Source organism: Pavona decussata, unplaced genomic scaffold (genome assembly GCF_977016875.1).
Source record: "Pavona decussata unplaced genomic scaffold, jaPavDecu1.1 SCAFFOLD_21, whole genome shotgun sequence".
Classification (NCBI taxonomy): domain Eukaryota; kingdom Metazoa; phylum Cnidaria; class Anthozoa; order Scleractinia; family Agariciidae; genus Pavona; species Pavona decussata.
This window is the reverse complement of record NW_028145444.1, coordinates 5,009,792-5,037,071: the sequence shown is the minus strand read 5'-3', so window position 1 is coordinate 5,037,071 and position 27,280 is coordinate 5,009,792. Positions and strand designations below refer to the sequence as shown.

Below are 27,280 nucleotides of genomic sequence, written 5' to 3'. Positions count from 1 at the left end.
ACCTGCTTACTGTTTTGTTTTGTTGTGCAGGTCGCTGATTTGTATACCGTGGCAGTAGGGATCGGAAAAAAGGTCGACAAAACAATTCTGCGTGATATAGCTGGTGAAAAGGGGTCTGTGCTTGCCGTTGAAGGATTTGATCAGCTGACAGCGGAACTGCGCAATGTTAAGAAAAAAGTTTGCGGTAAGTTATGACAAAAACATGATAGAACAATAGAAAACGTTCGTAGTTATGGTCCAAGTTCTTTCAGCGTCTCGTGAGTCTTGGTGTTATGTTAGTCTGTATATTGCTTTCGTTTGCGATATGCCGATTTTTTTTTCATTTAGTTGTCATATTTTTCATGTAAAGCGCTTTGATCATTGCCATGGAAAAGTGCTGTAGAAAATTGTATTTATTTTTTATTATTTGTCTACTAATTAGTCTGGGACTAGGCAAGTGGTCTATGTACCGCCCAGCAATATTACTTTTCCATTCCACATTGCACAGAATAAAATTTATTTGGACTGTTTTGATTGCATCACTGTCTTGTCTTAATTACAATACTTAAGGCAATTTGAAATAAGTTCGTGAAAATCCTTGTATTATTTGCTTGTCAGTTTTAAGGACTCTTCTCTACTTGATTCGTACGTTCACTGTTTTCCAATTTCTCAATTTAACTGTTCTCTTCTTGTCTCTTTATAAGAATGAACACAAGGCTCTTATAACGGCAGTAGTGGTGTAGAAGAAGCCCAAAGAGGACAAATTATCTTTAGTACTGCGAAGGGACAAGATCATCGTGGAATTCAATTGAGACTCAGTGCTCCCCAATGTAAACGTTCTTCTGGCGTGGTTCGTTTCTCTAAACTCCCGGCCTAATAAGTGTTGGTATCAAATCCATTTTTTCTATCGACTGGAGGCGAGTTTAGGCTAGTAAACTTGCCTAAAGTTTTTCTTAAGTCTTGACACTTACTTTTCGAAAAAAGTAAAATCGAATTTTCTTGTTGACATAGTTAACATTGATACTAACATTGTAAACGTAGAATAGATTTTCGGGAGCCTTAAGAAACGCACGCATGCTTGCAAACGTTATTTCTATTTTTTGTTCAGTTTTGCTTGCATTTTAAGGCAAGGGTTAGGGGATCCTAAAAGATTGGGTAATGGGACGAGAGTCAGAAAACTTTAACATATACTTGAGGTAACCAAATCCTCAATTGACTTTACTTGAATTATATGTGTAAGTAACATTTATTTGGAAATTGGGAAATAAAGGAGCGGGCTATAAATTAATAGCATGCTTTAATTTTTTTCTGTTATTTGCTATGATCTTTTTGAGATTTCACAGTCTTTTCACCCGTCACCCTCAGCGTGACGCAGTCACGAAAGAATATTTATGTCGTAAGCGTCCGATTACATAAATAGATTTGCTTTTTCGGAGCTAGACAGATTCACAAAGCCCTCTTAAGTTAAGATGTATCCTAAAAATTGTTTCGTAACAATAATGTTTTGTTGGACTAACAATAGGCTATTGTCAAGGAACGATACTGAGGATAGATATGGCTTCGTAAATCTATCCCCAGCCTGGTAACCCTAAACTGTGCGTGAAATCATGCCGACGGGGTTGATGGCCTCCACGGAAACATTCTGACATCGAGAAAAGTATGTAAAAAACTTGTCGGGCGCTACTACAGAAACTTCATCAGAGTTCACCACGCTGGAGACACAAGCTGCCTTTTGAAGATCTACTTGAGATCAAGGATGACCTCACGGTTTGCGTCTCAGGAGAGAAGAAAAACCGCGGAGCTGCTTTCGTCTCCACGGAATGTGTGCAATAAGATAATCTCAATGACACTAAATCTTATGCCTTTGTCACGTCTACCTCCACATTGTCGTAAGTTTCTCAGTAGTCTTGATGGTAATCGTACGAGTCGTTAGGAGTCTCGATCCTGCTTATCCTAAGATTCATAAGTGCCCCCATATCGCGGCATCTGACAGTTGACATGCGCAGTACTACTCAGTCTCGGTGACTCTGCCGGATTCGGGGATTCTGTCCGCTATGTACGTATGTGCTGCGAGCGATGATTTGTGGTCATTTAACGTTAAATGGTGAAACGTGTTTCACTCAGTTGCCGTTGGGTTGTAACAGTGCCCGAGCAACTTTGTATAACCATCTGTAAATACGTTGTTTACCCTTGCCTTGAATATTCTTTTCTCCAACAAACCTCAACTTTTCTGCCGAAGTTCAAAATCATTTCTCGCTGAGATTTATCGCAAAGACTGATGTAAAGAAATTGGGCTAACGCTGTAACAGGAGCATTCGGAGGAAAATCGTTTGCAACGAAATATTCCCAAGGATGGTACCCAATTTAGAGAATATAATCCTTTTTCATTTATCACATTTTACTAAAAATACATTTTTTCTCCGTTAGTTAGGCCTCTTCAATATGTTAAACTTTTTTCGTACAATTGTTAAATTAAAGACCAAACTTTAAATCGATTTGGATGTCAAGTAATGTTAAATAGCTCAAATATTGTGCCGTGTGTCCGGCATGTACCACCGATTTGTAATACGATAGAAACAACTTTTTAGGTACGTGGTACCATAAAGCTCTATAGGGAATGATTATTTTTAAAGCTACGTGAACTTGCCTAATTTCGTCAATCCAGAAGTTTTGTCTCCATTTTGAGAGACTCATCAACGTGAAGCGTTGCCGCAACCTATCTCGCAGACAGATCAAAAACCATCAGAAATAAAGGAAAAAACAATTTAAAAGCGAATGAATGGTAACAAAAAATTTACCTTGCCTTCATTTCTATCGTACACATGCCTATTTGGTGTTTGAACTTCAAGAGGAAACAGTCTCTGCCACCAAAGCTTTCGCCCGAGGATCGAATTAACTCTAAAAAAGCGATTTCCTGTATCTCAAAGGAATGTTGTGTTGTAGTCAGGCTTACCATTCCCTCTGAACGCTGGCCAGAGCCCCCTTGAAGGTTGAAATTCCGAAAAAACACTGCACATTTCATTAACTTGACAGGTTTGCTTATCCATTTTCTAAGGCCAAGTGTGTTGTTATTTCCCGTTGGCGTGTATGGAAAAGAATTATGGTCTACAGTTAGCTAACTAAAATTCTATTTTTCTGCGGCGACCCGTGACAATAAAAGACTCCCCAATATGTATGGACTGTGTTTGAAATAAAATGAAGCTTCGTCGATTTTCCGGCCTCGAGTCGCTCATATCAGCATGAAGTGATCCAAGATCATCTACAATTCTTAATTGAGTATTGCCGCTTATGATTGAAAAATTGCGTATAAGAACACCGTTTTTCAACAATTATAATAATAATAATAATAATAATAATAATAATAATAATAATAATAATAATAATAATAATAATAATAATAATAATAATAATAATAATAATAATAATAATAGAAAACAAGGATTATGAAGTGTAGAATCCTTTATCGAACTACCGGGTTATAGGATTACACCCAAGTGAAGTAAATACTACCCGTGATATCCAAATAATTGTAAATAGTGAAAAATTAGTTACGGTTCTTAGCAAGCGAGTGAAAAGTAGAAATAAACTTTGAACTCTACAGTGTTACAATCGAGTAACCAGCAAACATGGCGGTATTAAAGTTATTTGCACGAATGCAGCTTTCGAGTTTACCTCTTTTTTTTTTTTAACCCTCTGCCGTATCGTACTTTCTCTTTCCAAATGCTCTTCCAGAAAGATGGCCTAGGGGCTTGCAATCTCCTCATGTGTAGGTGAAACAAAAGGTATGCCTCAGGGAATGCCTTCGGTATCCTGTGACCTCTATAAAACATTTTTTGGTGGCGATATTTTAAGCATCCTAATCCTCAAAGGGTCGGATAGTCACCAATTTCCAAACGCCCTTTTCACGAAATTTTCGCATCCCGGAAAAATGTCTCTGGCAATGTGCATCTTGCGGATCACTGACCCCCCTCTTACAATATTGAGATGTCAGAAGTCAAACATGACTCAGACGACATGTCGTGTCCTTAAATATTCTCTTTGGCTTGTGGCGAGAAGATGCATTTTCATTTCTTGGATTATATAGAAGTGTATGGAGAATGCATTTTATCCCTTAAACTGAAACGAAGAGTCCTTAATGCGCTATTTTTATACAAGACGTTTTCCTTTTTGAGGCTAATGGCCGATTGGCTGGTCTTAATATTTCACTCTCCTGCTTATGCGAGAAATAAATATGCAAGACATTGTCTACTTGTCAGGTCCAAAATTTCTAATTTTACTCCAGATTCATGTCATATCTCTTTGCGTGAGATACAGTACCCGTCATCACCAAGGCAGGACACTGGATACTACAAGAATGCTAAACAAACAGGAACTCCTCACAGGATTGGCTAACAAAACAACACACAAACTACGAAAACAATGACCCTAGCACCGGAAGAATCAGTGCCTTGTGACAATCAGGTCCATAGAAATTAGAGGTCCTAAAGCTGACAGCAGAAACCCTAATCCCTTGAAAGCATGCTGTTTTACAGCTAGTCACTAATCGCCTTCTCGAACCACCCGCTAATCGATACAATTTCTTTCGCTTCTCTCAACTCACGATTTGGAGAAAGGAACCTTGTATTGGATATCTTTCAAATTTACAATTGCGAATAACACATCCTGTTTCCTACATTGTGTCAACTGCCTCAAGGCTAATTTCATGAATAGACGGCCATGTGCCCTTGCATGAAAATATTCAGGAAAAGAGCGGTTTGCATTATATTTAAATAGTATATGAATTTGATGTTGGTGTGGTGAGGACAGGTGATTTGAACCTGTGCAGTAGAAACGAAAAATACGGAGTTTAGCCGGAGAATTCTAGCGGTTACTCAGCGACGACCATTTATAGCGGTATTTTCTGTTCCTTCCTTCTATGTTTCTCTTTTACTTTTAAAGCCAAAGGGTTTAATCCTCTTGCAGCATTTGGGCTTAACACATTAATTTGAAACTTAGCATTTTTGTGTAAACATGGCATAATCCTGGTTTAGCTCTGATCGTATATTTTAGAAATTTGCGATTTTTGACCTTAAAGAATTATGTCTTAACACGGTGTGATACGAATTTTGATACATTGTGGAATGTTTGGTGTCACCTATGCCTAACACACAACTATATTTGTCAAATGTTTACTTGTATGTGTTTTTTTAAATGATTCAAAAATGTTCATTTTATGTTATCTCTTGAAAACGGCGATTACCTAGAGGGTGGCATTTTTGCACATTATGGGCCGGGAGTATCGAAGTAACCATTGTATCAAATAACTTTGGAGGATTTAATTTACTCACAGTTTTTTTTATGCTCATGAATGTTATCAGTCTCGAACTCGTCCTTTTAACTTCAGCAAATGAAACGATTATTTATTAACCCAAGTAAACAGCCACCTTCGCTAAGGGACATTCGTTCCTAAGGAATACTACAACTGCAGTTGAATTAATTAAAGCCACACTGTTTGTCACTGCTTTTGTCAATAGTTTGTTTTTGTGAAGTACGTTGGAATAACTTCCGCGGCTGCCAATCATTTTCGGTAACACATCCGTTCTAAAGTGTTTTCTTATGATTGATTATTGTAAAGATAAAAGACGTATGAACAAAAAGTTCCTTTTTATAAATATGTACGAGAATTCTTACTGAACAACAAGGAACGTCCGTAACTGTTATACAAAGCGACCACCTATTGACAGAGACTCCCCTTTGAATTCGTGTGTATCGAGCTCGTTGGAAAGGGCTTTCTATATTTTGGAGGAATTTGCATCAATTACCTTCAACAGGTCGCGTTTGGGTAAGTTGTCATCACAAACTGCATTTTGAGTACCTCTTATAAGTGACTATTGCTTTCAGGTGACCTTCGTTCTTGATCGCCTATGAGCCTTTGTCAAAACGGGTAGTTCAGTTTAACCTTAGTCCTATCCCCGCTGACTTCAAATCGAGTTGCATGAGACAAAGCAAACTAAAAGAAGGAGAGAGATTGTAACATTTACTTCTCTCATGGTCTATTGCTATCAATACAATGGAAAGTCATACGGTATATCTTTCAGGGTTTTTAAGTTTTCTATATGCAAACATAAATTTTAGAAAAAATTGTCAAATTTGGTTTTTGCCACAGGTCTAGACTTTATAATTTCTGTGAGCAGAAGGTAAAGCATAACTTTTCCGTTCCTTGAAGAACGTTCTAAAAAAAAATAAAGAAAAAAAAACTTACATTTTAATTTATTCAAATTACACTATTGTTTGCACTTTTAGAACAATTATAAATAATAACTGCCAAATATTCCATTTTCAAACAGAAAGGACGATTTATTAGCCACTAAAGAATGTGTGCAAAAGTTCAAAGAAATTTAACGTGTTCCAAACCTTCAGATAGTGAGACAATTTCAAATGTCTTTCTTTTTCCTAAGAACGTTTTCGGACCTTTAAAAGTGATACTTGCCTTCAATATTGCAGTCTGAGCTGTTCAGAATCTTTACCTGAATGCATTAACTCGCAGAAAATGTTATGGCACAGATCCCTTTCCCCGAATTTAAGAGCAGCCGTTGGCTTTCTTAAAATCCAATTTCGCAAACTTAACGACATTTTTCGTCCATTCGAAAACAAAAGAAATTTTAAAAATTACCCGTATCACTTTAGTTTTAGGTGATAAGACACCAACGAAAAAGCTAGATTTTCAACATAATTCCATTCAAAATTCTGAAACAATTTAGGCCTTCTGAACAGATATTCATCGAGGCGAACCTTTGGTAGCCCCTGGCAGTGGACAAAAGCCAGTCGAAGTGGGAGTTCAAGTGCAGAAAAATCGGTTAATTGGCTCAATCTTCTTACTAGCAGGGCGAAGAATGAGTATCCGCCTCTTAGACACTTAACCTTTTATTAGAATGCAAAATTATTTAAGATGTGACTCTCACTCAATGATTCCATTGTTACATGTTACCTTAGAGCCACTAGCTAGCTACTCATGAAACAAAGCGTCATTGTGAAGGCTTAAGAGCTATGAGAGGAAGTCAAAAAGCGTTGTTGTCACTATCATTACCTCACTAACAAGTCATTCTTCACCCCGTTTTAGTGTTCTAGTCAGGCTCATGGATATTCAATACTGTTTCACTGAATATTTGCTTCTTCTGTTGATAGGTAAGTCATACCAACGCGGCAAAGTTTTGTGATACGGACATAATTTGCCCCAATACTGAACCTTCTCATAAACGACCTTAGATCGCTTTCCAAATTGTCAGAACTGGCCGGCCAGGCTGGTCAGTTCACAAAACGAGAATGCACTAGTTTGAAGCACTGGATATATAGCAGTGCTTTGAACTCCTTGAAATTACACCTCGTGTCATTTTTAATGCAAGTAGAAACACACAACCGTGGCCAACAATCCTGCAGCTATACGTTGGATCAAATTGTTGATCTAGTCGGCTTAGAGGGTTATACAGAAATTGAAGGAACCCGAATCAACGTAGGATTTAAACATTGATTATATTTCGTATACGTTTAAGAATCTGTAGAGCAAGGCCTTCAAAATGGTGCATCCCAATCACAAAGAGACCAGTCTGTCGGGCCAAGTCAGACAACGGGAAAGCACCCTTAAAGAAAGACGTCTAATTTGAACGCTAATCAACCTAATGATTCTTTTTATTTTTTAATTCATTATGTTTAATATTGTATGTAGTCTTTCCATTTTCGGATTATCGCAAAAATGTTCTTCTACAGAAATATTCTTTTATCTTGATTGTTAGTTAAATGACCCCTCTCTCTTATTTTGCAGCGCAAGGTTATTCACAAGGTAAATGTCAGTTCGTCGTCGTAAACATGCTCAGTATAAGAGAGTAAATGCAAAGGAACTATTTCTCTTGGCCTTGATTTATTTACACCTCGTAGGCTGCTCAAGGAAAAAAGCAAATATATTAAGAAAATGAAAACATGCAATGAAAATGAAATATATATTTGCGCATATCATTTAAGCAATAGAGGACTTTTTCCCTGTTTACATAGCCTCATCTAAACACGAGGGGAGTTAGGAGATTCGAGACAGTTATGCAAACCCGATACGCAGTCACGGGTTTGCATAACTTTCGAGAATTCTCCAAACTCTCCGAGTGTTTAGATGAGGCTATGTGAACACGGGAAAAAAGTCCTCTATTGCTTTTATAAAATATTTCTAAAAGAAAATTCGAAAAATGAAGGGAAATTTTGTTTATTTATTTCTTGATTGAAATAGATGTTCTCAGTACACGCTCTTGAAAATCATATTTGCTACTAGCCAATGAAAACATGCATCTGAAAACACATGAACCAATCAAAATTATTTGCGTTATGAAAGCCAAACTCGAGTTGAAATTTGTGGCAAGCGTCAGTCTGGATGAGGAATTTATGTTCCTGGAACAAAATTAATGTTGGGATGGAATATTGTTTCAATGGTAATGAATTGATTGTAATCGGTAAAGTATGAGCATCTAGGGGAATGTAGTCCTGAGATACACCGTTTTTGGTGTTTTTGGCTGACGTTTCGAAAAACTGTCATCATCAGACTCATCATCATTCGAAAATATGCATGCATCCCTAAGGCCAAAACAAAGAAAGCGTTTCAAATTCCTGCGATGGTAATGGAGTCTGACAATTTTATTTGTTTCAGCTATTGACGGTGGCTACTCTCAGTGGAGTGAGTTTTCAGAGTGCAATGCCTCATGTGGAGGTGGTGTAAGGATTCGCAAGCGATCCTGTAACAACCCTCCACCAAGCAACGGAGGGCAAAATTGTAATGTCCTGGGACCAGCTGTGGAAAAGAAAATATGCAACTCCTTCCCATGCCGTATGTTTAAACAGTTCTTATATATTGTTCGTAGTCGTTAGCAATTTTTTTCTAGATCTTCTTGACAGGTTATTACACTTTTACCAACTGCGTCACAAATACGGTTCAGTAACGTAATAATTGACAGAAAAATTATCGAGCAAAGTTTTGCGATCCGTTTTTCCAGTTAAAAATGTGGAAATGTTGACAATTAAAACTACTTACTTTGGCACATTAAGCGGATGGAAGGTTTAATTAATGCGTAAGCAAAGCAAAGAAGACCACTTTCTTTATCATTGCAATTGACTTTGTTTTCTGTGTTTTCTTGTCAATAGAATGTTAATGCACCCTTTGAATTGTTTTTGACTTATTTGGGAAAAGATTACTCGTTGTTGATTAAAAGTCACTATTTGTATCTTCATAGCTGTTGACGGTGGTTATTCCCAGTGGTCGAATTTCACGGAGTGCACAGTGACTTGTGGAGGAGGAGAACAGAGGCGTACAAGAACCTGTACTAACCCCCTACCATGCTGTGGTGGAAGGAGCTGCCAGCACCTGGGACCAAGCGCGGAGACGCGAAAGTGTGCTACGTGTAAATGCGGTAATCAATGCGCCTTTTAATAATCTTCAAAAGTCATTTAGCGATTTGTTTTGTTCACTGCCGTCAATCACAATAACGGCCCAGCCCAGCTCGGCAAAAACCAACGGACCGTAAAAAATATTTACCTATTAGAGCACACAAGTGTGATCTTTTAATTCCATCTTTGTTTTCGATGGTGAGATGATGGATCGCACGAAAAGTGGTGGTTTGATCTTGATCTCCAACTTTCACATGCCATTTACAGGCCTAGTAAAACAAAATTCTTCGTAAAACGTTTTGTTCTTATGCAAGGGATGATAACAAAGTTCACGGCTACGAACCTTGAAAGACTCCAATTTAATCAGTTTCATAGTCTCAAATTCTATTATTCCTTCCGGTTTACCAATCTGCAACATCAAAGGGAAAAATTTTTATCTGCTAGCACTGTTCATGAGGTTATCTATAGCCAATTGCCAAACAAATAGGAATTTAAAAATGCTGAACTTTAACTTGACTTGTCATTGGTTGGTAGTGATTGTTATTATATCACATATAAAATTGATATGCTTGAGATGAAATTTAATAATCATGTCGAGCTCATAGCTTTATCGTATTCAGTTATATGCTATTTTCTGTAGGTGTTCTGTTCCGTTCTGCAATCTGATCGTCTCTAAACAAGAATTACAAATCACACGAGGTAGCTGGTTAACGGGGATTTTTTTTTCTCAAAAGCATGGGACTGCAGGCGAGGGTGACAAAGAGTGGGGTTGGGGAAGGGGGGCGGTAGGGGGGTTACCAATAACGCATAACCCTCAATTTTTTATTGAATTATGCATCACGGAGAACGTTTTTAACCAATCCTGCGTCACGTTAATGATTGTAAGTGCTGTACCTTGAATTGGTACAATCTGAAGCATCGGATGCATTATTAAAAATTATATTGTTTCCAGCGTTCCTTACGTCTCTCATTGTTAGTTTCCTATGATTGATTCCACTAACAGTTGATGACAAAGCCTATCAAAATTTACGTGAAATGGAAGGATCAATCAAACAACCGCCCGGATCTCCCCCCTAGGTTCTTTAACTCGTTTCAACGCTACGCGTCTTCTAAGATTAAGAAATTTAATTGATCTTGAAACAGTCCATGGGCCGAACGTCTTGCAGTGAATCCCTAGACAAGTCCTTATATACGATTTAAAAAAGCTCAGAAGCCACAATCACCTATAACCAGTATAACGCTTTTAATGAGAAGCCAAAGACCCATTAAAGAGGAGACGCTTTTCTTTATTATTTCAGTAATCGATGGTGGATACAGTGAGTGGTGTTCGTTTACGCCGTGTAGCGTTACTTGTGGCGGTGGGGTAAAGTATCGTACCAGAACTTGTACCAATCCTCGCCCAGAGAACGGAGGAAGAGACTGTGTCCTTCTCGGCCCAGATAAGGAGTCACAGGAGTGCAACACTGAGGTTTGCCGTAAGTATCTTTTAACTTGCCTTGTTTGAAGATGCTATTATTTGCCCTAACGATTTTACCCATCCAGTACTTTCTATCTATTTCAGCATTTAAAAATTAATCTTAAAAAAAGAACAAAATTGCCACCCATCACTTTGCGAAACCGTTGCAATACTGTTGGAATACCTTTACCAAGTAATCTGTACGGTCAGTTGTATAGGGAGCGGGATATTTATGACATGCAAAAATCGGTGTGATTCTTACTCAGTGCTATGCAAATCATCTGCAGTTCATTCAGTTCAACTGGCACGATTTTTTAATACACTTATCTTCACTTATCCAGCTCCTGGTGAAATTTTAATTCACACCCGAGCCTCTTCCAGATGATTATCCATGACAAAACACATTTCTGTAGTTTTCATCTGGATCATAGTCCGGGTTATGGCGGTATCTTTACGGGATTGAGCCGGAAAATATGACATTAACTAAGGGTGAAAATGGGTTTATGCCTCGCCAACAAAGCAATTTTCTGTTATCCTTAGAATGTTGTCATACATTTCTGACAATTACCGCCGTTATGGTTAAGTGAGATCCTTCAAAGCTGTAGTACAGGATTTCAAGATCTGTATTAGCATTTGTCTGTTGGTTAAGAGAAGAAAGGCGTCACACAAACTATGTTTGAGTTAATGTTGACTCTGAGAAGGTAAATCTGTATTAATCCCAACATATGAACTTTTTTTGTGGAAATCCTAAAGCTAATGGTAAATACACGGAGTGGAGCGAGTGGTCTGATTGTAGTGTGACGTGTGGAGACGGAGTTCAGAATCGTTCAAGAACCTGCACCAATCCCCCTCCCAAACCAGGCGGAAAAGGATGTGAAGACCAGGGACCTTCTGATGAGACGAGAAAATGTAGCCTAAAAAAATGCCGTAAGTTTTTCTAGACAAAAGAATTATTGATAAGCATTTCAGCAAACGAACATTTCATAGGAAGCATTAAAACTAATGAATGCAGATTAGTGAGTACTTAGGGATGAGGTTTATACTAACATGAGTTACAACGGCCTTACTAGCTGAATATGTCTTTCTAAATTCTCAGCAATCGATGGTAATTACACCAAATGGAGCAAGTGGTCTGACTGCAGTGTGACTTGTGGCGGGGGTTCCCAAACACGAAAAAGGACATGCACCAATCCCTCTCCACAGTACGGTGGAAAGAACTGCAGTGAACTGGGACCAGCTGAACAGATACAGGAATGTAACGCAAACCCCTGCCGTAAGCATTTCTTGCATTTAGATCTGAAAATGCAGTAAAATAATATTTCAGAGACCCTGACGTGTATGAATGGGTATCCGCGACGTACTGCTGGGGCTAACCCCACGATGCACTCCCCATCCAGTAGGGAGTTGCAATAATCCTAGTTGGTTCACGCTAGGAAAACCGGGTTAAGCTCCGGCCGTGTGATCTGGAGGGCAATCTTACCTACCCCACTTTAAAAACGTGATGATAAAGCTTTGTTTGCTTTGGTAAATCGGGTATAGAGAGACAATGCGGAGCAAAGTTTGTTGTCTAAGACAACACTGAGGGCGATAGTAATGTAGAGACCATCCTAGCCCGCACTACCGACCGTACCATCTTCTAGCCACCAAGTCGAGAGTCCAAAGCAATAACCACTACACCACCGTGCCTTTACTGTGAAGGTGAAAAAAACCCTTTAAAAACTCCAAATGCCTTATTCGATAAATGTTCTACCTGAGAACTAAGAGAGTTGAAGGACAAACCTCTAACTTAGTCAGAAGGCTGAAGAATAATTGCCTCATTAAAAATATCTAAAAATGGACTTAAAGAAAATTCGTATCTGCAAAAGGAATAGAAATTATAGAGCTCCACTCAGCCTGAATCGTATTAAGGGTTTAATCCATGCCTTGTGTTATTTTCTCAGCAATCGATGGTAATTACACCAAATGGAGCGAGTGGTCTGAATGCAGTGTGACTTGTGGAAGAGGTTCTCAAACTCGAACAAGGAATTGCACCGAGCCTCAGTATGGTGGAAAGAACTGCAGTGAACTGGGGCAAGCTAGCGAGACTCAAGAATGTAACACAGATGCCTGCGGTGAGTTTTTGCTCTTCTTAGTCGTAAAATATAATTGCCCCAATGTAGTCTATAAACAACTGAACAACGAAAATGTTACAGACAAATGTGAAACATTGACGCGGTTGTGTAAAAGAAGCTTAACAAGTGATAAAAGAGCAAAAAATAACTGCAGCTCCAATAGCAAGTATGAAAAGACACCTTGAAACAGACCAAAATATTGTAACCAGGAAAACATGATATTAAACAACTAAACAGAGAATATGTTACAGATGAATATAAAACATTGCTACGGTTGTGTAAAACAAGCTTATCAAGCAAGTGACAAAAGAAAAACGGATGATGACATCTCCCACAAGTACGAAACGTCATCTTTAAACAGACTGTAGCCAAGAAAATATAACAATATACTGACTTACACATTTTTATTTTCTCAGCAATCGATGGTAATTACACCAAGTGGACCGAGTGGTTCGAATGCAGTGCGACTTGTGGAGGAGGTTCACAAACAAGAACAAGGACGTGTACCAACCCCCCTCCAGAGCATGGTGGAAAGAACTGCAGTGAACTGGGACTACCTGAGGAGTTACAAGAATGCAACAACAATTCCTGTCGTACGTTTTACGAAATTAGCTTAAGCGAACGCGTTTAAATTTTTCGCTGAAAATATGAGGAAACCAGTAACGTAGTCCGGAGAACAAGATTACATTAGTTTAGAAGTAATTAGTTTTGGACCTACACTCAACATGTTACATCCCTTACTTCTTTTTACTTTCAACTTCGTAGGTTAGTTAACATAAATAATAATAATGAACGTTAGCCTTCGGTTGTTTACCCTTCTGACGAAATTACCTTATCAACTCTGTTGATAAACCGTACTGTTAAATTTATCACGCACTTAACCAAACCCAGATGAAATGCCCTATGTGGCATCTAAAACATCGTCGTCAACACACACAGAATAAGAGATCATATTTAAAATTAAGATATAGAAAAATAGGAGAAACAGAACTCATCAGGCAGTAATAGCATTTGATGTTGAATATACGGTGGTTAAATACAAGGCTCTATCAAATCCCCCAAACCCATTACAAATATACGGAAGTAACGTAGGCTTTAAGATAAACAATTTAGCTCTAAAAGACATACGCGAGGGGGTCGTACAGGCTTGTCACGCTATATTTACACAGTTTCGCAAAAAAGACTTCTTGTGACAATTGTACCTTGAAATTTCCATTGCTCCATTTCCACTGTTCTAGCTACGATTACATCGTCAAATTTGTAGTGCAGTCAACTCTCTCATAGCGACCACTTCTCGTAAGCGACCATCTCCCGTAAGCGACCACTTCGCAAACAACCGTTCTGTTTCTCAGTTAAATACTGTTTCAAGAGCTCTCTCGTAAGCGACCATCATTCAAATTTCTTAAGGGACCGCGACTATTTCTTAGGCCAGAAATTACACATATTCTTTTGTTTTCTGTTTCCGGTAGGCGACCACCCAACATAATCACATATGATCGTCAGTAAATCATTATTCAGAAGTGACAAAAGTTCAATTTTTAATGACGCTACCCCGGACTGCTGACAGCTAATGACAGTTTACAGACAGAGAAGATGGCTTTAATTAGATCTGTAGGTAAACGGGAATTGTTAGTCTTGTTACAGTGATCTGTTCCAATATGTTATACAAAGTTTCATCAGAAGAATGAATAGATGTAAAAAAATCAAATAAATTAGTTTCTATTTGCCTAATTTTAGCTGCTAAGGTAATATTTTTATGTAATTAATTAATCAATCAATCCAGTATTAGGCTTTTTTTTTATCTTCCCCGTAAGCGACCACCTCCCGTAAGCGACCACTTAGTCGTGCCCCAATGATGGTCGCTTACGAGAGAGTTGACTGTAACTGCTCCAGCGAGTTTCTACATCTTCTTAATCCTGGTTAAACTAAACCATCATTTAAAGTTTGCTGACGCATATTCATTCATCCTCAGCGATCGATGGTAATTACACCAAATGGAGCGAATGGTCTGAGTGCAGTGTGACTTGTGGAGGAGGTTCACAGACACGAACAAGGACATGTACCAACCCCTCTCCAGAGCATGGTGGAAAAGACTGCAGAGAACTTGGACCAGTTAGTGAGACACAGGAATGTAACACCGATTCCTGTGGTGAGTTTGCATCCATTTTAGTTCTGAATCAAAGAACTTATATAGAATTTATACTGGCTTGAACTACAATAATTTACTCTGTCGCCCAAAAACGATGTTTGCAACCAAACACATTGCATGAGCTCTACACTTCCAAATACAAATTCCAAGATTTATTTCATGAAATAAGCAAGGTTTCGAACATGACAAGCCTTTGTAAATAGTATTTCGTGACGTGGTGTGTGAAAGATCACTGCTCACTTACCTCGATTCTTCGCTTTCATTTTGGAGCTGACGGTCCAAATCACTCTCTCCACTATAAATTTCATCCGGATCATTTTCGGATTATTACTGACGGCTCACGCTCTCTTTGATACAAACGCAATTTTGGACTCTGATAATGTCTCAGCTGTAATAATCATCAGTAAAGCTTCCACACAAACCAGTAAAACAGAGCCACTAACCAACGAATTACGTAACGAATTTACTGCGAGCGCATAGTTTAAAAGGACATTATCGGCGTCATAAAGTTTCCACGCATACCAGTAAATCATACCCACTAACCAAGTAAGATTTTCGACACTTTCGTGTTCATTTGACCCCGATATCATTTATCAATAAGTTAGAGGTTCAAGTCCCCTGACATTTTATAGCATTCACTCCTTAAAATGAGTCCATTAAAATCAATAAATAAGAAGTAAAGAAAACGTGACATTTAAAGAAGGAAACATTGACATGGTTGGATACAAATTGCTTCAAAGTGGGGTTCTGAAAAGCGACGGGGAGGGGAAATACAAATTACTTTTCTCAAGTTCAAAGTTTGGTTAAATACCAGTTTCCAGCCCAAGTTTTGCCACAGATAATTCCACTGACTCCGAATACCGAGATTTCATGACCAAAGGGCATTTCCGGTGTGTCAAATCCCATTTTCCCAGTGTAAAGAAGGGGAAATCCCAAAACCCCAATTTCACCCATAGCACCCTCTTCAAACATGTGGTAAAAGAGAGCTAGAACAAAGGCAAAGTAGCCTTAATAAACTCTCTCATTCTCATTTCCTCAGCAATCGATGGTAACTACACTGAATGGACTGAGTGGTCTGACTGCAGTGTGACTTGCGGAGGAGGTTCACAGACAAGAACAAGGGCATGTACCAATCCGCCTCCAAAGAATGGTGGAAAGGACTGTAGTGAACTGGGAAAAGCTAGCGAAACACAAGAATGTAACACAGACCCCTGCCGTAAGTTATAAGAAATTAGGTTTCTTCTTCTTCAGGAGTCTCACACCAGACCGCCATAGACACACTACCACAAAAAACTACACTTAACTGCACCAAACGACACCATACTACCCTAAACTACACCGCACCACATCGCCACATCGCCACGCCGCACCACCACTTCACTTTACCACACCACATTACGTCAAACTACACCACGTTACAAATCACATCACTACAATACATTACGCTACACTGTACTTTTATTCAAACTTTCTAATGGTGTCGAAATTCTTCTTTTCCTAGCAATCGACGGTAATTACACCAAATGGACAAAGTGGTCTGAGTGCAGTGCGACTTGTGGAGGAGGTTCACAGACAAGAACAAGGACATGTACAAATCCTGCTCCAGAGTATGGTGGAAAGGACTGCAGTGAACTGGGACCAGCAGATGAGACACAGGAATGTAACACAAATGCTTGCCGTAAGTCGATGAAATAAGTAAAATATGAACCATTTGGGGAAACAGTTACCACCGTTGTGGCCAGCACCAGAGCCTGATTTCTATTAAACAATCGGTACAGCATGGGGGATCCCCCGAGGTGCAATCTAATTGTTTCACATAATAGTATTATAAACCATAAAGAAAAAAAATCCACTCAGCTCAAGGAAAAGAAAATTATACGAACCTGGCATCGCAAAGCACAGGAAAGCAAACCCCAAACTAAAATGTAAACAACTTTCAACACTCAAGTTAGTAAACCCACCCACAATGCAATTAACAAACAAACAATCGGTGCTATAAATAAACAAACAGATAAAGGAAAGAAAGGTTAATTGTTACTTTGATTCTCTATCAGCGCCTCCGTGCACAGGAGGCCTTGACATTGGCATTGTTCTTGACAAATCAAGGAGTTTAACACCAATACACTTGGTAACTGCGATAAATTTTCTGGGCAAACTGGTGGACGAGTTCCACGCAGCTCCGGACCAAGATCATTTTGGTGTGGTGACTTTCAACAAGAAAGCCTATACCGAGTTCACGTTCAAAGACGTAGCTAATGAAAACGAGGCTCAAGTGAAGGAGAGGATTTCAAGGATAAGTAAAGCCTTGGCGTATCAAACACGAACCGACTTAGGTATGAAAGCAGCTCGGGACAACCTGTTTTCGCCGCAAGGAGGGGACAGACCGGATAAGCCTAACATTTTGATTTTCTTAACGGACGGAAAACCAACGAATCAACCAAGACCTTTCGAGGAGTTTGCTGCTGAATTTCACAAGGACCCTAAGGTACTGAATAGAATGGTTGTAGCATGTTGAGAGTTTAATGTAATTTAAAACTGTCCATTTAGAGTGTGACGTCACACTCGCAAAAAACATCTGGTAGTTATAATAGACCTGCAGAGACTGAGTCCAGTGTAGGTCACGGAGGATTGAATTAGTCCATTCACAAGTCGCTTTCGTGAAATTTCGTGGTTCACCTTCGTGCTTGACAAGGAAGTTGTGTTCTTTTTTGATGGATATTATCGTTGTCTGGCGATTCAGATTACTGTTGTTGGGATATGGTAGATGATAACTGTAGCAGGATTTGGCTGAAATGATATGTTCAGGTAAGCCATTGAGGTATCAAACTTGTCGATGAAAAAAAAAAGCTGTCGAGAAATTTGCAGCTCTTTTCGCGTTTCCTCAAGTTCATCATACCACTGTTTCGATATATTTTTTTCTTTTAATTCTTATTTTCCTTTGTTTGATAGATTCGCTATGATAAAGGGCTGACGCTCAAAATGTCAGCACTCAAATCTCTCTACCGTTGCCAAATTACCTTATCAATTCTGTTGATAAACCACACGCAACCGATGCAGCTTTAGATTCTTTAGAAACTTACCCCCTCATCCATCTATATAATGTGGATTGCTTGTGGAACGACGTAAATGACTTATATGCAGCGAGAAAAAGGACCTACTGGTTGAGTTTTTAATTGCGAAATTCGGCGTTTGGTCGCAAATTAAGGGGATTGAGCATATTTCCACGCGCATTTAGCTAGGATGATATATCGCCAACTTTATTTCTTCATGTCCAACTTGGTGACCAGAGGTTCTACTTGATTCTTAGCCTGTTGAGCCTGACCTATTTCCTCAACCTTGGATTCACCTTCGGTCTTCGGTTTCTCGTGCGGACTGAAAAATTTTAGTCACGACGAGGACGTCATGTTTTGGGCCTACTGCAACTACCAGAAGTCCTTGCGCTTATGACGCCATAATGCAAACGAACTATTGCCAGTCCATTATACTATATTGTGAGCAGCCTTATGGGCAGTTGACCTTTTTGTAGCCCTTTCATATAGATCCACTGTATGTAATACTTTTCTTATTAAACTTTAAGCAAAAACAACAAGAACAAAAACAACAACTACAAAGAGAGAGAAAAAAAAAACAAAAACAAAACAAAACAAAAAAAAAAAAAAAAAACAGAAGTAACAACAAGAAAGAACAATAATATGACCGACAACCGTTTTTAAAATCCGTTTCAACAAAACGGAGTAGTAAAGTAATTGTGTGACGGAAATCTCAGCAGACTTCAGACGCTGATTTGTAAGCTTTGAAAAACTTCCCAGTTATATCTTCACAGTAGCACAACAAAGATACATAAGCCAAAACGAGTGCTCTTTGGGAAATCTTTGAACATCTTCGGAAATCTTTTAGTCGTCTTCGCAAATCCTAGGGCAATCTTAGAAAATGCTAGAAAACCTTCAGATGGTTTTGGAATGTGCTGAGATGCTTTGGTAACCCTCGTTATTTCGGAATGTCCCAGTGTAATCGTTGGCGATGGAATACGTGAAGTGCTGTGAAGTTGACATCTTTGAATTAGCAGCAGGTCAAAGCAATACAAATGTCATTTCATCGCAGGTCACCTTAACCAAGACAGAATGTCGCTTCTGGAATATTCATCTTGATAACTTGTGATATTGTTATTTAGAGCGAAAATTTTGCATAAGGAGTTTCACTAATCATTCTTAGATGATGTAAGTCCTTCCTAGGGTTAATAGTTATCTCAGATAACCGGATGAACTTCCCATCATGTGGGTCGCCTGGAGCAGAGGGAATTATGTTCTTACTGTTTTTTTTTAATCACTTTATTTAACAGTCAAACACACATTACAGAGCTGTCGTATAAAAGATTACATGCAATATAAGTGATGCAAGAAAACAAAGCATATACACTACACTGTTAACTTCATGTAACAACGGTTACAATGAATCTCATTTAAAGAATTTAAACTATTAAGCTACAAAAAAAAAAAAAATACTATACAAACAATAACATTGAAATTAGTTGTCATTTTAAAAAATCTGTCCCTTTTTTGTAAAAAGTGCTGCATTTGTTTGAGCTGAATGCTATGTATTTTTCTGTTTCAATTTTTTGATGTAGTAACGCTTTAAAATCAGCAAAAAGAAAATTGACTCTTTTTTTTGCTTTACAATAGATTAGGTATTTACCAATAAGAATAAGATGGTTTAGGGCTGAACAAGAGGACCAATTATTCAAGATGCCGTACATGATTTCTTTCCTGCCTAGAGTTAGAGTTTCTTTGGAAATGCACTGGTACCAACCAGTGAAGTCGGACCAGAAGGAAACAGCAATAGGACAGGATACAAATGGGTGACTGTTTGCTCCACATTTGAGCAATAAGGACAGAAACGATCCTCGACTTTATTCATTTTGTGAAGAACATTTTTTGTGTAAAGTATGTTGTGAATTATTTTATACTGAAACATTGAAAGTTTTATTTCTTTTGTGGCAACAAATGGTAAAGAATAAATTTTCTGACATTCATCCTTACTGAATCCCATTTCCATTAGCTTTTTCTCTGCCGTCGGCGGATTAGAATCTTGGTTTTCGACCAGTACCCTGTGTATTGTTTTACAAGTCATCTTATCAATGGCAAGTAAATTACTGTTTTGTTTTGTTGTACAGGTCGCTGATTTGCATACCGTGGCAGTAGGGATCGGAAGAAAGGTTGACGCAACAATTCTGGGTGAAATAGCTGGTGCAAAAGGGACTGTGATTGACGTTGAAGGATTTGAACAGCTGGCATCGGAACTGCAGAATATTAAGAAAAATGTTTGCGGTAAGTTATGACAACAATGTGATAGAACAGTTAGAAAGTGATCGCAGTTATGGTCGAAGTTCTTTCAGCGTCTCGTGAGTCTTGGTGGTATGTTAGTATGGGACCAGACAAGTGGTCTATGTACCACCCAGCGATATGAATTTTCCATTCCACATTGCACAGAATAAAATTTATTTGGACTGTCTTGATTACATCACTGTCTTGTCTTAATTACAACACTTTGGGCAGTTTGAAATGCCTTCGTGAAAATCTTTGTATTATTTGCTTGTTAGCTCTTAGGGCTCTTCTCCACTCAAAAACGGACGATCCCCGAGATGCAAAGGAAATGTACATTGTTCAAAAACAATTCCCAGTGTATCAGGAAACTTTTTCTCTACGCAGAAGAAATTAAATGGTTTAAGAGTGTGATCAAAGAGGACCACCTCCTACTCATTCCGTTATCGGCAAAATAACAAGTGTTAAACAGGACATTCTGTGTATTTAAAACCGGAACAATTCCAGGCATTCGATTAGTTTAAAGGCCATGGAATATCATCAATCATACCCTTCTCGAGGAACAGCGGTAATTAAATCGTCGTCTTGTCCTTCTGGCGGAATGAAATCAGCAAGATCTAGCAATATTTCTTGGTTTTTTTGATAAAACAATAATTTCTACTTACCACACTTGTTGGAGATGGGATGATTATAGCAAATGAGGCACATATCTTTCATCTCATAACCAACATGCGCTAGTGGAAAAAATATTAAAAATTCAGAGCTTATTGTTAGGGGCTTATTTTACGGTATAATTGCGATTAATACGTTAATTGTTTTATACCTTCTCAATTTCACCGTTCTCTTTTTGTTTCTTTATAAGACTGAACACAAGGGTTTTACAACAGTAGTAGCAGTGTAGGAGAAGGACATATACAGGAGTAGCTATCTTCAGTACTGAGAAAGGACAAGATTATCGTGGAATTTAATTGAGACTCAATCCGCTCAAACTAATGTAAACATGTTATCTTGGCGTGGTTCGTCTCTCAAAACTCCCGAACACATTTTCGGCCTGATAAGCAATGTTATCAAGCAAACTTACCCAAAGTGCTTCTAAAGTTTTTATACTTTTCGAAACAAGTAAAAATCGAATTCTTGTCGACACGGTTAACATTGATACTTAAACTATATGTTCAAAATAGATTTTCGGGAGCCTTGAGAAACGCATCCATGCCTGCAAACGTTCTTTCTTTTTTTCTGTTCAGTTCAGTTCTTGTAATTTGAAAAGGGGAATCTCATAAAAAAAAAAAATTGAGTAATAGGACAAGAGTCAGAATAACTATAACATATGCGTGAGGTAAGCAACTCCTCAATTGACTTTACTTAATATAAACTATCGGTGTAAGTTACATTTGTTTTGGAAATTTGGAAATTAAAAAAGGGGGATGTAAATTAAAACAAAGCTGTAATTCTCTTCTGTTACTTACCATGATCTCTTTGAGATTTCACACTCTTTTCACCCATCACCCTCAACGTGACGAAGTCCCGATTTCGTGGCTCAGGTCTTAAGATTTCTGTCGTAACGTCCGGTTACATAAACAGATTGCTGATCTGGGGCTATATCTACGAAGCCCTCCTAAATTAAGATGTATGCTTGGTATTTTTTTCTTAACAATAGAATATTGCTGGACTTACAATAGGCTATTGTCAAGAAACAATGCTTAGAATACATCTTGATGGCTTCATGAATCTAGCTCCAGCCTGCTAACCCAAAACTGTAAGTGAAAACAAGCCGATCGGGTTGATGGCCTCCACGGAAACATTCTGACATCGAGGAAAGCATGTAAAACTTGTCGGGCCTTACTACAGAAACTTCATCAGAGTTCACTACGCTAGAGACACAAGCTGCCTTTTGAAGAAATACTTGAGATCAAGGAAGACCTCACGGTTTGCATCTCAGGAAGGAAGAAAAACCTCCACTGGTTTTGGTCTCCACGGAATGTGTACAGCAAGATAATTTCAGTGACGCTTAATTTTATGTTAATGTTACAAGACTTATTCTAATTAACTCGTGAATGCGCCCAGGCGCAATAAACGAGTTATCGTGATGTGGGGAAATGTCAATTGCCTGGTCGTTCCATCGATGGGTCGTAAAGATTCAGCAATGTGTCGTACTCTCTCTTCTTCAATGAAAATTACACGTTTTTTGGAGTTCGAACTTAAAAGAAATAACGTAAAGAACACTCGACAGACGTATAGTCCTCGTCAACAGGGATTTCGCGCAAAATGGAAAGGGAAAAATACGATGGAGAAACGTCTGAGGGTGCTTTCTTTCGCGATCTGAAGTCATTTGGCTGTTAAAATCTTTGTGCTACAGGTGTCCAATAGTTAGACACTGGAAAAAATTATACAATACAAAAATTGATCTCTTCGGAAGCAGCCGTGCATGTGTTGCGTAGTGGAGAGGTATTGCGCATGCTCTTACAGCGGCTAAGGAAAAACAACATGGCGGACGGTGAATTTGTTTCAATGTGATGGACTTATCTCGTTACATGACACCTTTATTGAAACTCTTCCTACTTTTCTATTACTATCAAATTGGTAAGAAATGTTCACTCGTGCTTCGTGCAGAAATTTCACAGCGATATTTATCTCCATTGCCTGGTTTGTTGCTAACATTTGTTGATAACATGTTCGATGGAAAAATGGCCGTATTAGTCGAATTTCACAACATTCACTTCTCACTTATGGAACAGAAACTGGATTGCCGTCAAGCATTTTAAGAGATTCAGTTTCACAGACGATGGATGGAACGTTCCACTGATATGTAGACAAGCCTCTGAGTACGACTGAGCCACGTTTGCAATTTATTCATCTGAACTTGGGCCAAATGGGATGTGTTCAAAGTAGATAAACTTTGTATCCTCAGATTTGCTTCAGTAATTAAAGCTTATCATCACAATTCATAATATTATAAACATGAGGGGTAATCGTTTATAACAAGCGAATCAGGAGGTTTTGAATGATCTGTATTCTCCAGAACTAACTGCTGCAAGTCTTGCAAATCAGTTTTTTCCTGTAAGCAACAGAGTATTAAGTAAGGGACATTCCGATGTTTGAACACCAATTAAAATATCTTTTAGATTAAGATGTATTCATTGTTTTGTCAAAGATAAGTAATATGATTAAAAATTTTTCTAAAAAGGAAATTGAGCGAGAGCAGTCATAGAAAAAATGCTGCATTGTTTGTGATTCACGTTTGCAGAAAGAGCACAGATTATTTGCAATGTAGCCGATGTTATGCAATTCTGAATTTGTGTAAAATATGGAATTTAGTACTTTCAACTGGAAGGCTTTAACATATGGCTCAAAAGTAACTGAATGAGGATGGAGAAAACATTTTTTTAATTCATCAGATAATTTAAATTAACATTTTAGTTTTTGCGCATTATTAGCAAAGGATGCCTTTTTAAGGACTGAAAGAGAATAATAATATTTTGATTTCTTTTTCACTAAATTGTAAAGGCCATTCTCTGCTTTAAAGGATAGATTTAGGGCTGTGAAATCTGGATAAAAATTTGCTTTCCTTAAGTTGAACGGTACCGAATGACGTAGACAGTCCATTTCAAGAAATTTGTCTTCTCTATTTTTTTGCAAGTAATTCATAAGAGCCAATATCACTATGATCAAAATGAAAGTCGCCTACAGTCGTAATTTCATGATTAAAATACCTTCAATAGAAGACTGGTTTGTTATTTATTCTTATTTCCTGATTATTTCAAATTAAATAATACCAACTGGTATCAACTGCATTGCCGATGGGAAATTCAGACCACCATTTCAGTAATTCTATATAGAACTGAAAACTAATAGCTAGATCTTTGACATTATAATTACAATTGAAAAGCATGAGACCACCTGCCTCTTTTAAAAAAATATTCTAAACAATTTTTCCAATCCTTTTTTTTCTCAAGATCCTTTTCATCCAGGAAAGGCGGACAGATTTAACCATGCTTTCAACATTAACCACTTTGACTCCCCCACCTTCAAAATTATTAATTGCGGATATTCTATTTACTTTATCTTTGCTTTTCCATAAAAGTTGTACATCAAATGGTTTAATTCTTCAATTACGTGTTCCGGGGTTGGTAACAAAGAGGACGTGTATACAACCTTCGCCAAACAAGAGTTTTTTACAATAGTAACTTTCCCACAAAGGGAAGGTTACCACCTACTTGCCAAGAGAAGTTGATAGAAGAGTTATCAGCGAAATTATATTTTAGATAAAAATGAATCTTAATATTAATATTAATTCAATTTATTTTCGTTCTTTTTTCACTTTGTGAGGAGTGTTTTTTAGTAGAATTTTTCTTTGTGTTTTTCCTAAATTCCCTCAAATTTTACAACAGTTCCAAAATTGTAAAGTTAAAGAGTCAGTTTTTGTTTAAAAATGCACACCAGATCTTAAAAGCATTCTCCACTTCAGAGCGCTTTGGCCAGCCTCTTGTTGAAAATTAAAAGACCAGCAGATCATGAAACGACTTATTCGACTCATAAATCGTGGGATCTCTACTTAAAATGTCAATTCACGTCCTTTACACAACGTGGCAGTTAGTACAGCTAATCCAATTTGTGTTAAATGCCACATTTTCTATTTGGCGTGCATGTCAAAAAAGTTTCAAATATTTACTGTCGCGTTTTCACGTTCTCCACTATTCAACGGTGAGAACCGTCGATGATGGAGAGAAATTTTCCAGGATTTATAAGGCATTCCTCCCCATTCCTCATCGCCATTGTCTCGTTGCGTCCTTTAAAAGAGGGATGTACTAAGGGCGTATATTTTCCTTTGTATGATAGTAAAAGAATTTACACAATGGTATTTATTATAATTAAAATATATAGATGTATTTTGTTGTTCAGGATGGATTATTTGAATAACCTCAATATAAACTCAAACGCCGAGTTGAGCGCGAAAAATGTAACCGATCTCAGCACGGAGCGTTAACGGAGGTATTTATTTTTCCCTCAATTTGATCCCTTGAGTGCTCATAAAGTAAAAGATATTCTTCTTTCCTTGTCATTGAGCACTAGGAATTTAGAAACTACTTATAGTGAAACCTCGCTCTATGAACACCCGCTTAATACCGACGTATATTTTCTCTAAAATTAACCCGCTTAATACGGACACCGGTTAATAGGGACAACTGACACTTTTCTGTGTCCCGAGTGTCAAACTCTCATACATCGTCAACCCGCTTTACGGACACTGGTTATCTGCGCACGGTCTATTTCCGTTGTCACAATAATGTGTTAACTGTGGACATTGTACCCTGTTCGAATAATGACAGATTTCTACGGGTAAATACGATTTTATTCCTCAAAAAATAGTAGCAAGATAGCGTGACATGTTTGATCAGTCTGCCTTTTTTCCGCTGTTTTACCCTTGTGCTTAGTCCATATAAAGTTTTCTGTCTACTATCCATACACAAGAGTCTCACTTCCGTGACCTTTTGATGCAAGGCATTGCTTATAGCCTTTTTCCTCTTTGGCGTTCTATGCTTGCATCAGCCTCCAATCGGACGCTGATGCTGATAGGACTTCGACTCCGTTGTCGTGTTTCAAAAACAATAAAGTAGTTGTAGTCCGAGACTATGCGGATAAATGAGCGTAAGGTTCCCTTAGTTTCAACTTGTTACAGTTACAGTTAAGAAATTTGACAGTGTCTTGTTGCCGTAAAAATGTCTGCTTTAGTCTTTGTATCGATAGAACATGTCTCCGTGAAGTTTTTCCACGTTTTTCGGAGAGCCCGCTTAATATGGACACCTGGATAATACGGCATGATGTTCTTTATTCTACTAGCTTTAAATGCACCCATTTCTAATTGTTTCAGCGCTCTCACGTTGGCAACTTATTAATTAAAGACATTCACATTGACCTGGAACGAGGGGATATCTGATATGTTCCACTCGTGGCGTACCCAAGGGCGTAGCCACTGCTACACAATGGGATTGAATTTGGTTCTGGATTATTTACACAACAATATGTGAAGACAATTTCTTTTGCGTGTGGGTAAAGTTGTTTTTCACTTTTGCATAATCACTGCATTCAGTACACTACACGTGGTTGAACAGCTGCCGTTAAACTTCTGAAAAAAGTGAGCAGTCGGCTATCGTTCTTTGTAAACAGCGATGATGAAGTCTTTTAACCCCAAACAGCTTTTCAGTTTGGAGTGTTGTTGAAGTTTTAGTGCTTTACTTAAAGAAAATGTTCATCGTTGAGAAGCAGGCGTGTCCTACTTAGATGTTGGAGAAGCTGTTTCCAACTTGTTTTACTTCAACTGATAACAGCTCGAGTTCTTCAGCTTTAAGGTGGCCTGATGAAAGTCAAGGAAGTTGTGGTAAGTTGGAAGGATCGGTGAAAGCCGAAGCACCTGTTATCACAGATTACTACAGAAAAAAGGCATAAAGCTTAGTATAGAAGGGGCACCCAGCTTTTCAGACAGTTAGTAACTGACAGGGGTTATTGAAAACGCTGAAATTGAAAATGACCGTTGAACGGTCGCTCTTAGCGTTTACTTTTTAATTGAATATTACATGATTTGTTTTTTCATCAAGGCAATTTTGGATGGGATACTACAAATGTCAAATAATAATTATTTTAAAATTATTTTATTTTATTTAAGAAATTATATATGTATATCTCCTAAGTTTCAATAGGGCTACAAAACACCGCTGGGAGGCAGAGCGTTTACGTAAAATAAAGGCCATTTATTATTATGCACCTTAACCATTTCTGCGGAAGAAATAAGAAATTCTACAAACTCAGAGCAAACTTTTTCACGAGTACGAGTGTTTTCACTTATTCCAGCTAGGTCAATGTTTTTTAAGAA

General features: G+C 38.1%; 1 protein-coding gene across 1 annotated transcript in view; it reads left to right on the top strand.

Annotated features, from left to right (window-relative positions):
• LOC146486377 (SCO-spondin-like) overlaps positions 1-21,714 on the top strand; it is a 50,615-nt gene extending 28,901 nt beyond the window's left edge. The window contains exons 17-24 of the mRNA XM_085100431.1: positions 12,775-12,945; positions 13,362-13,538; positions 14,918-15,094; positions 16,134-16,310; positions 16,596-16,772; positions 17,149-17,579; positions 20,265-20,418; positions 21,275-21,714. Of these exons, the coding sequence (XP_084956557.1) occupies positions 12,775-12,945; positions 13,362-13,538; positions 14,918-15,094; positions 16,134-16,310; positions 16,596-16,772; positions 17,149-17,579; positions 20,265-20,418; positions 21,275-21,279 (1,469 nt within the window). The 3' untranslated portion in view covers positions 21,280-21,714. The remainder of the gene's footprint in view (positions 1-12,774; positions 12,946-13,361; positions 13,539-14,917; positions 15,095-16,133; positions 16,311-16,595; positions 16,773-17,148; positions 17,580-20,264; positions 20,419-21,274) is intronic.
• The last annotated feature ends 5,566 nt before the right edge of the window (positions 21,715-27,280 follow it).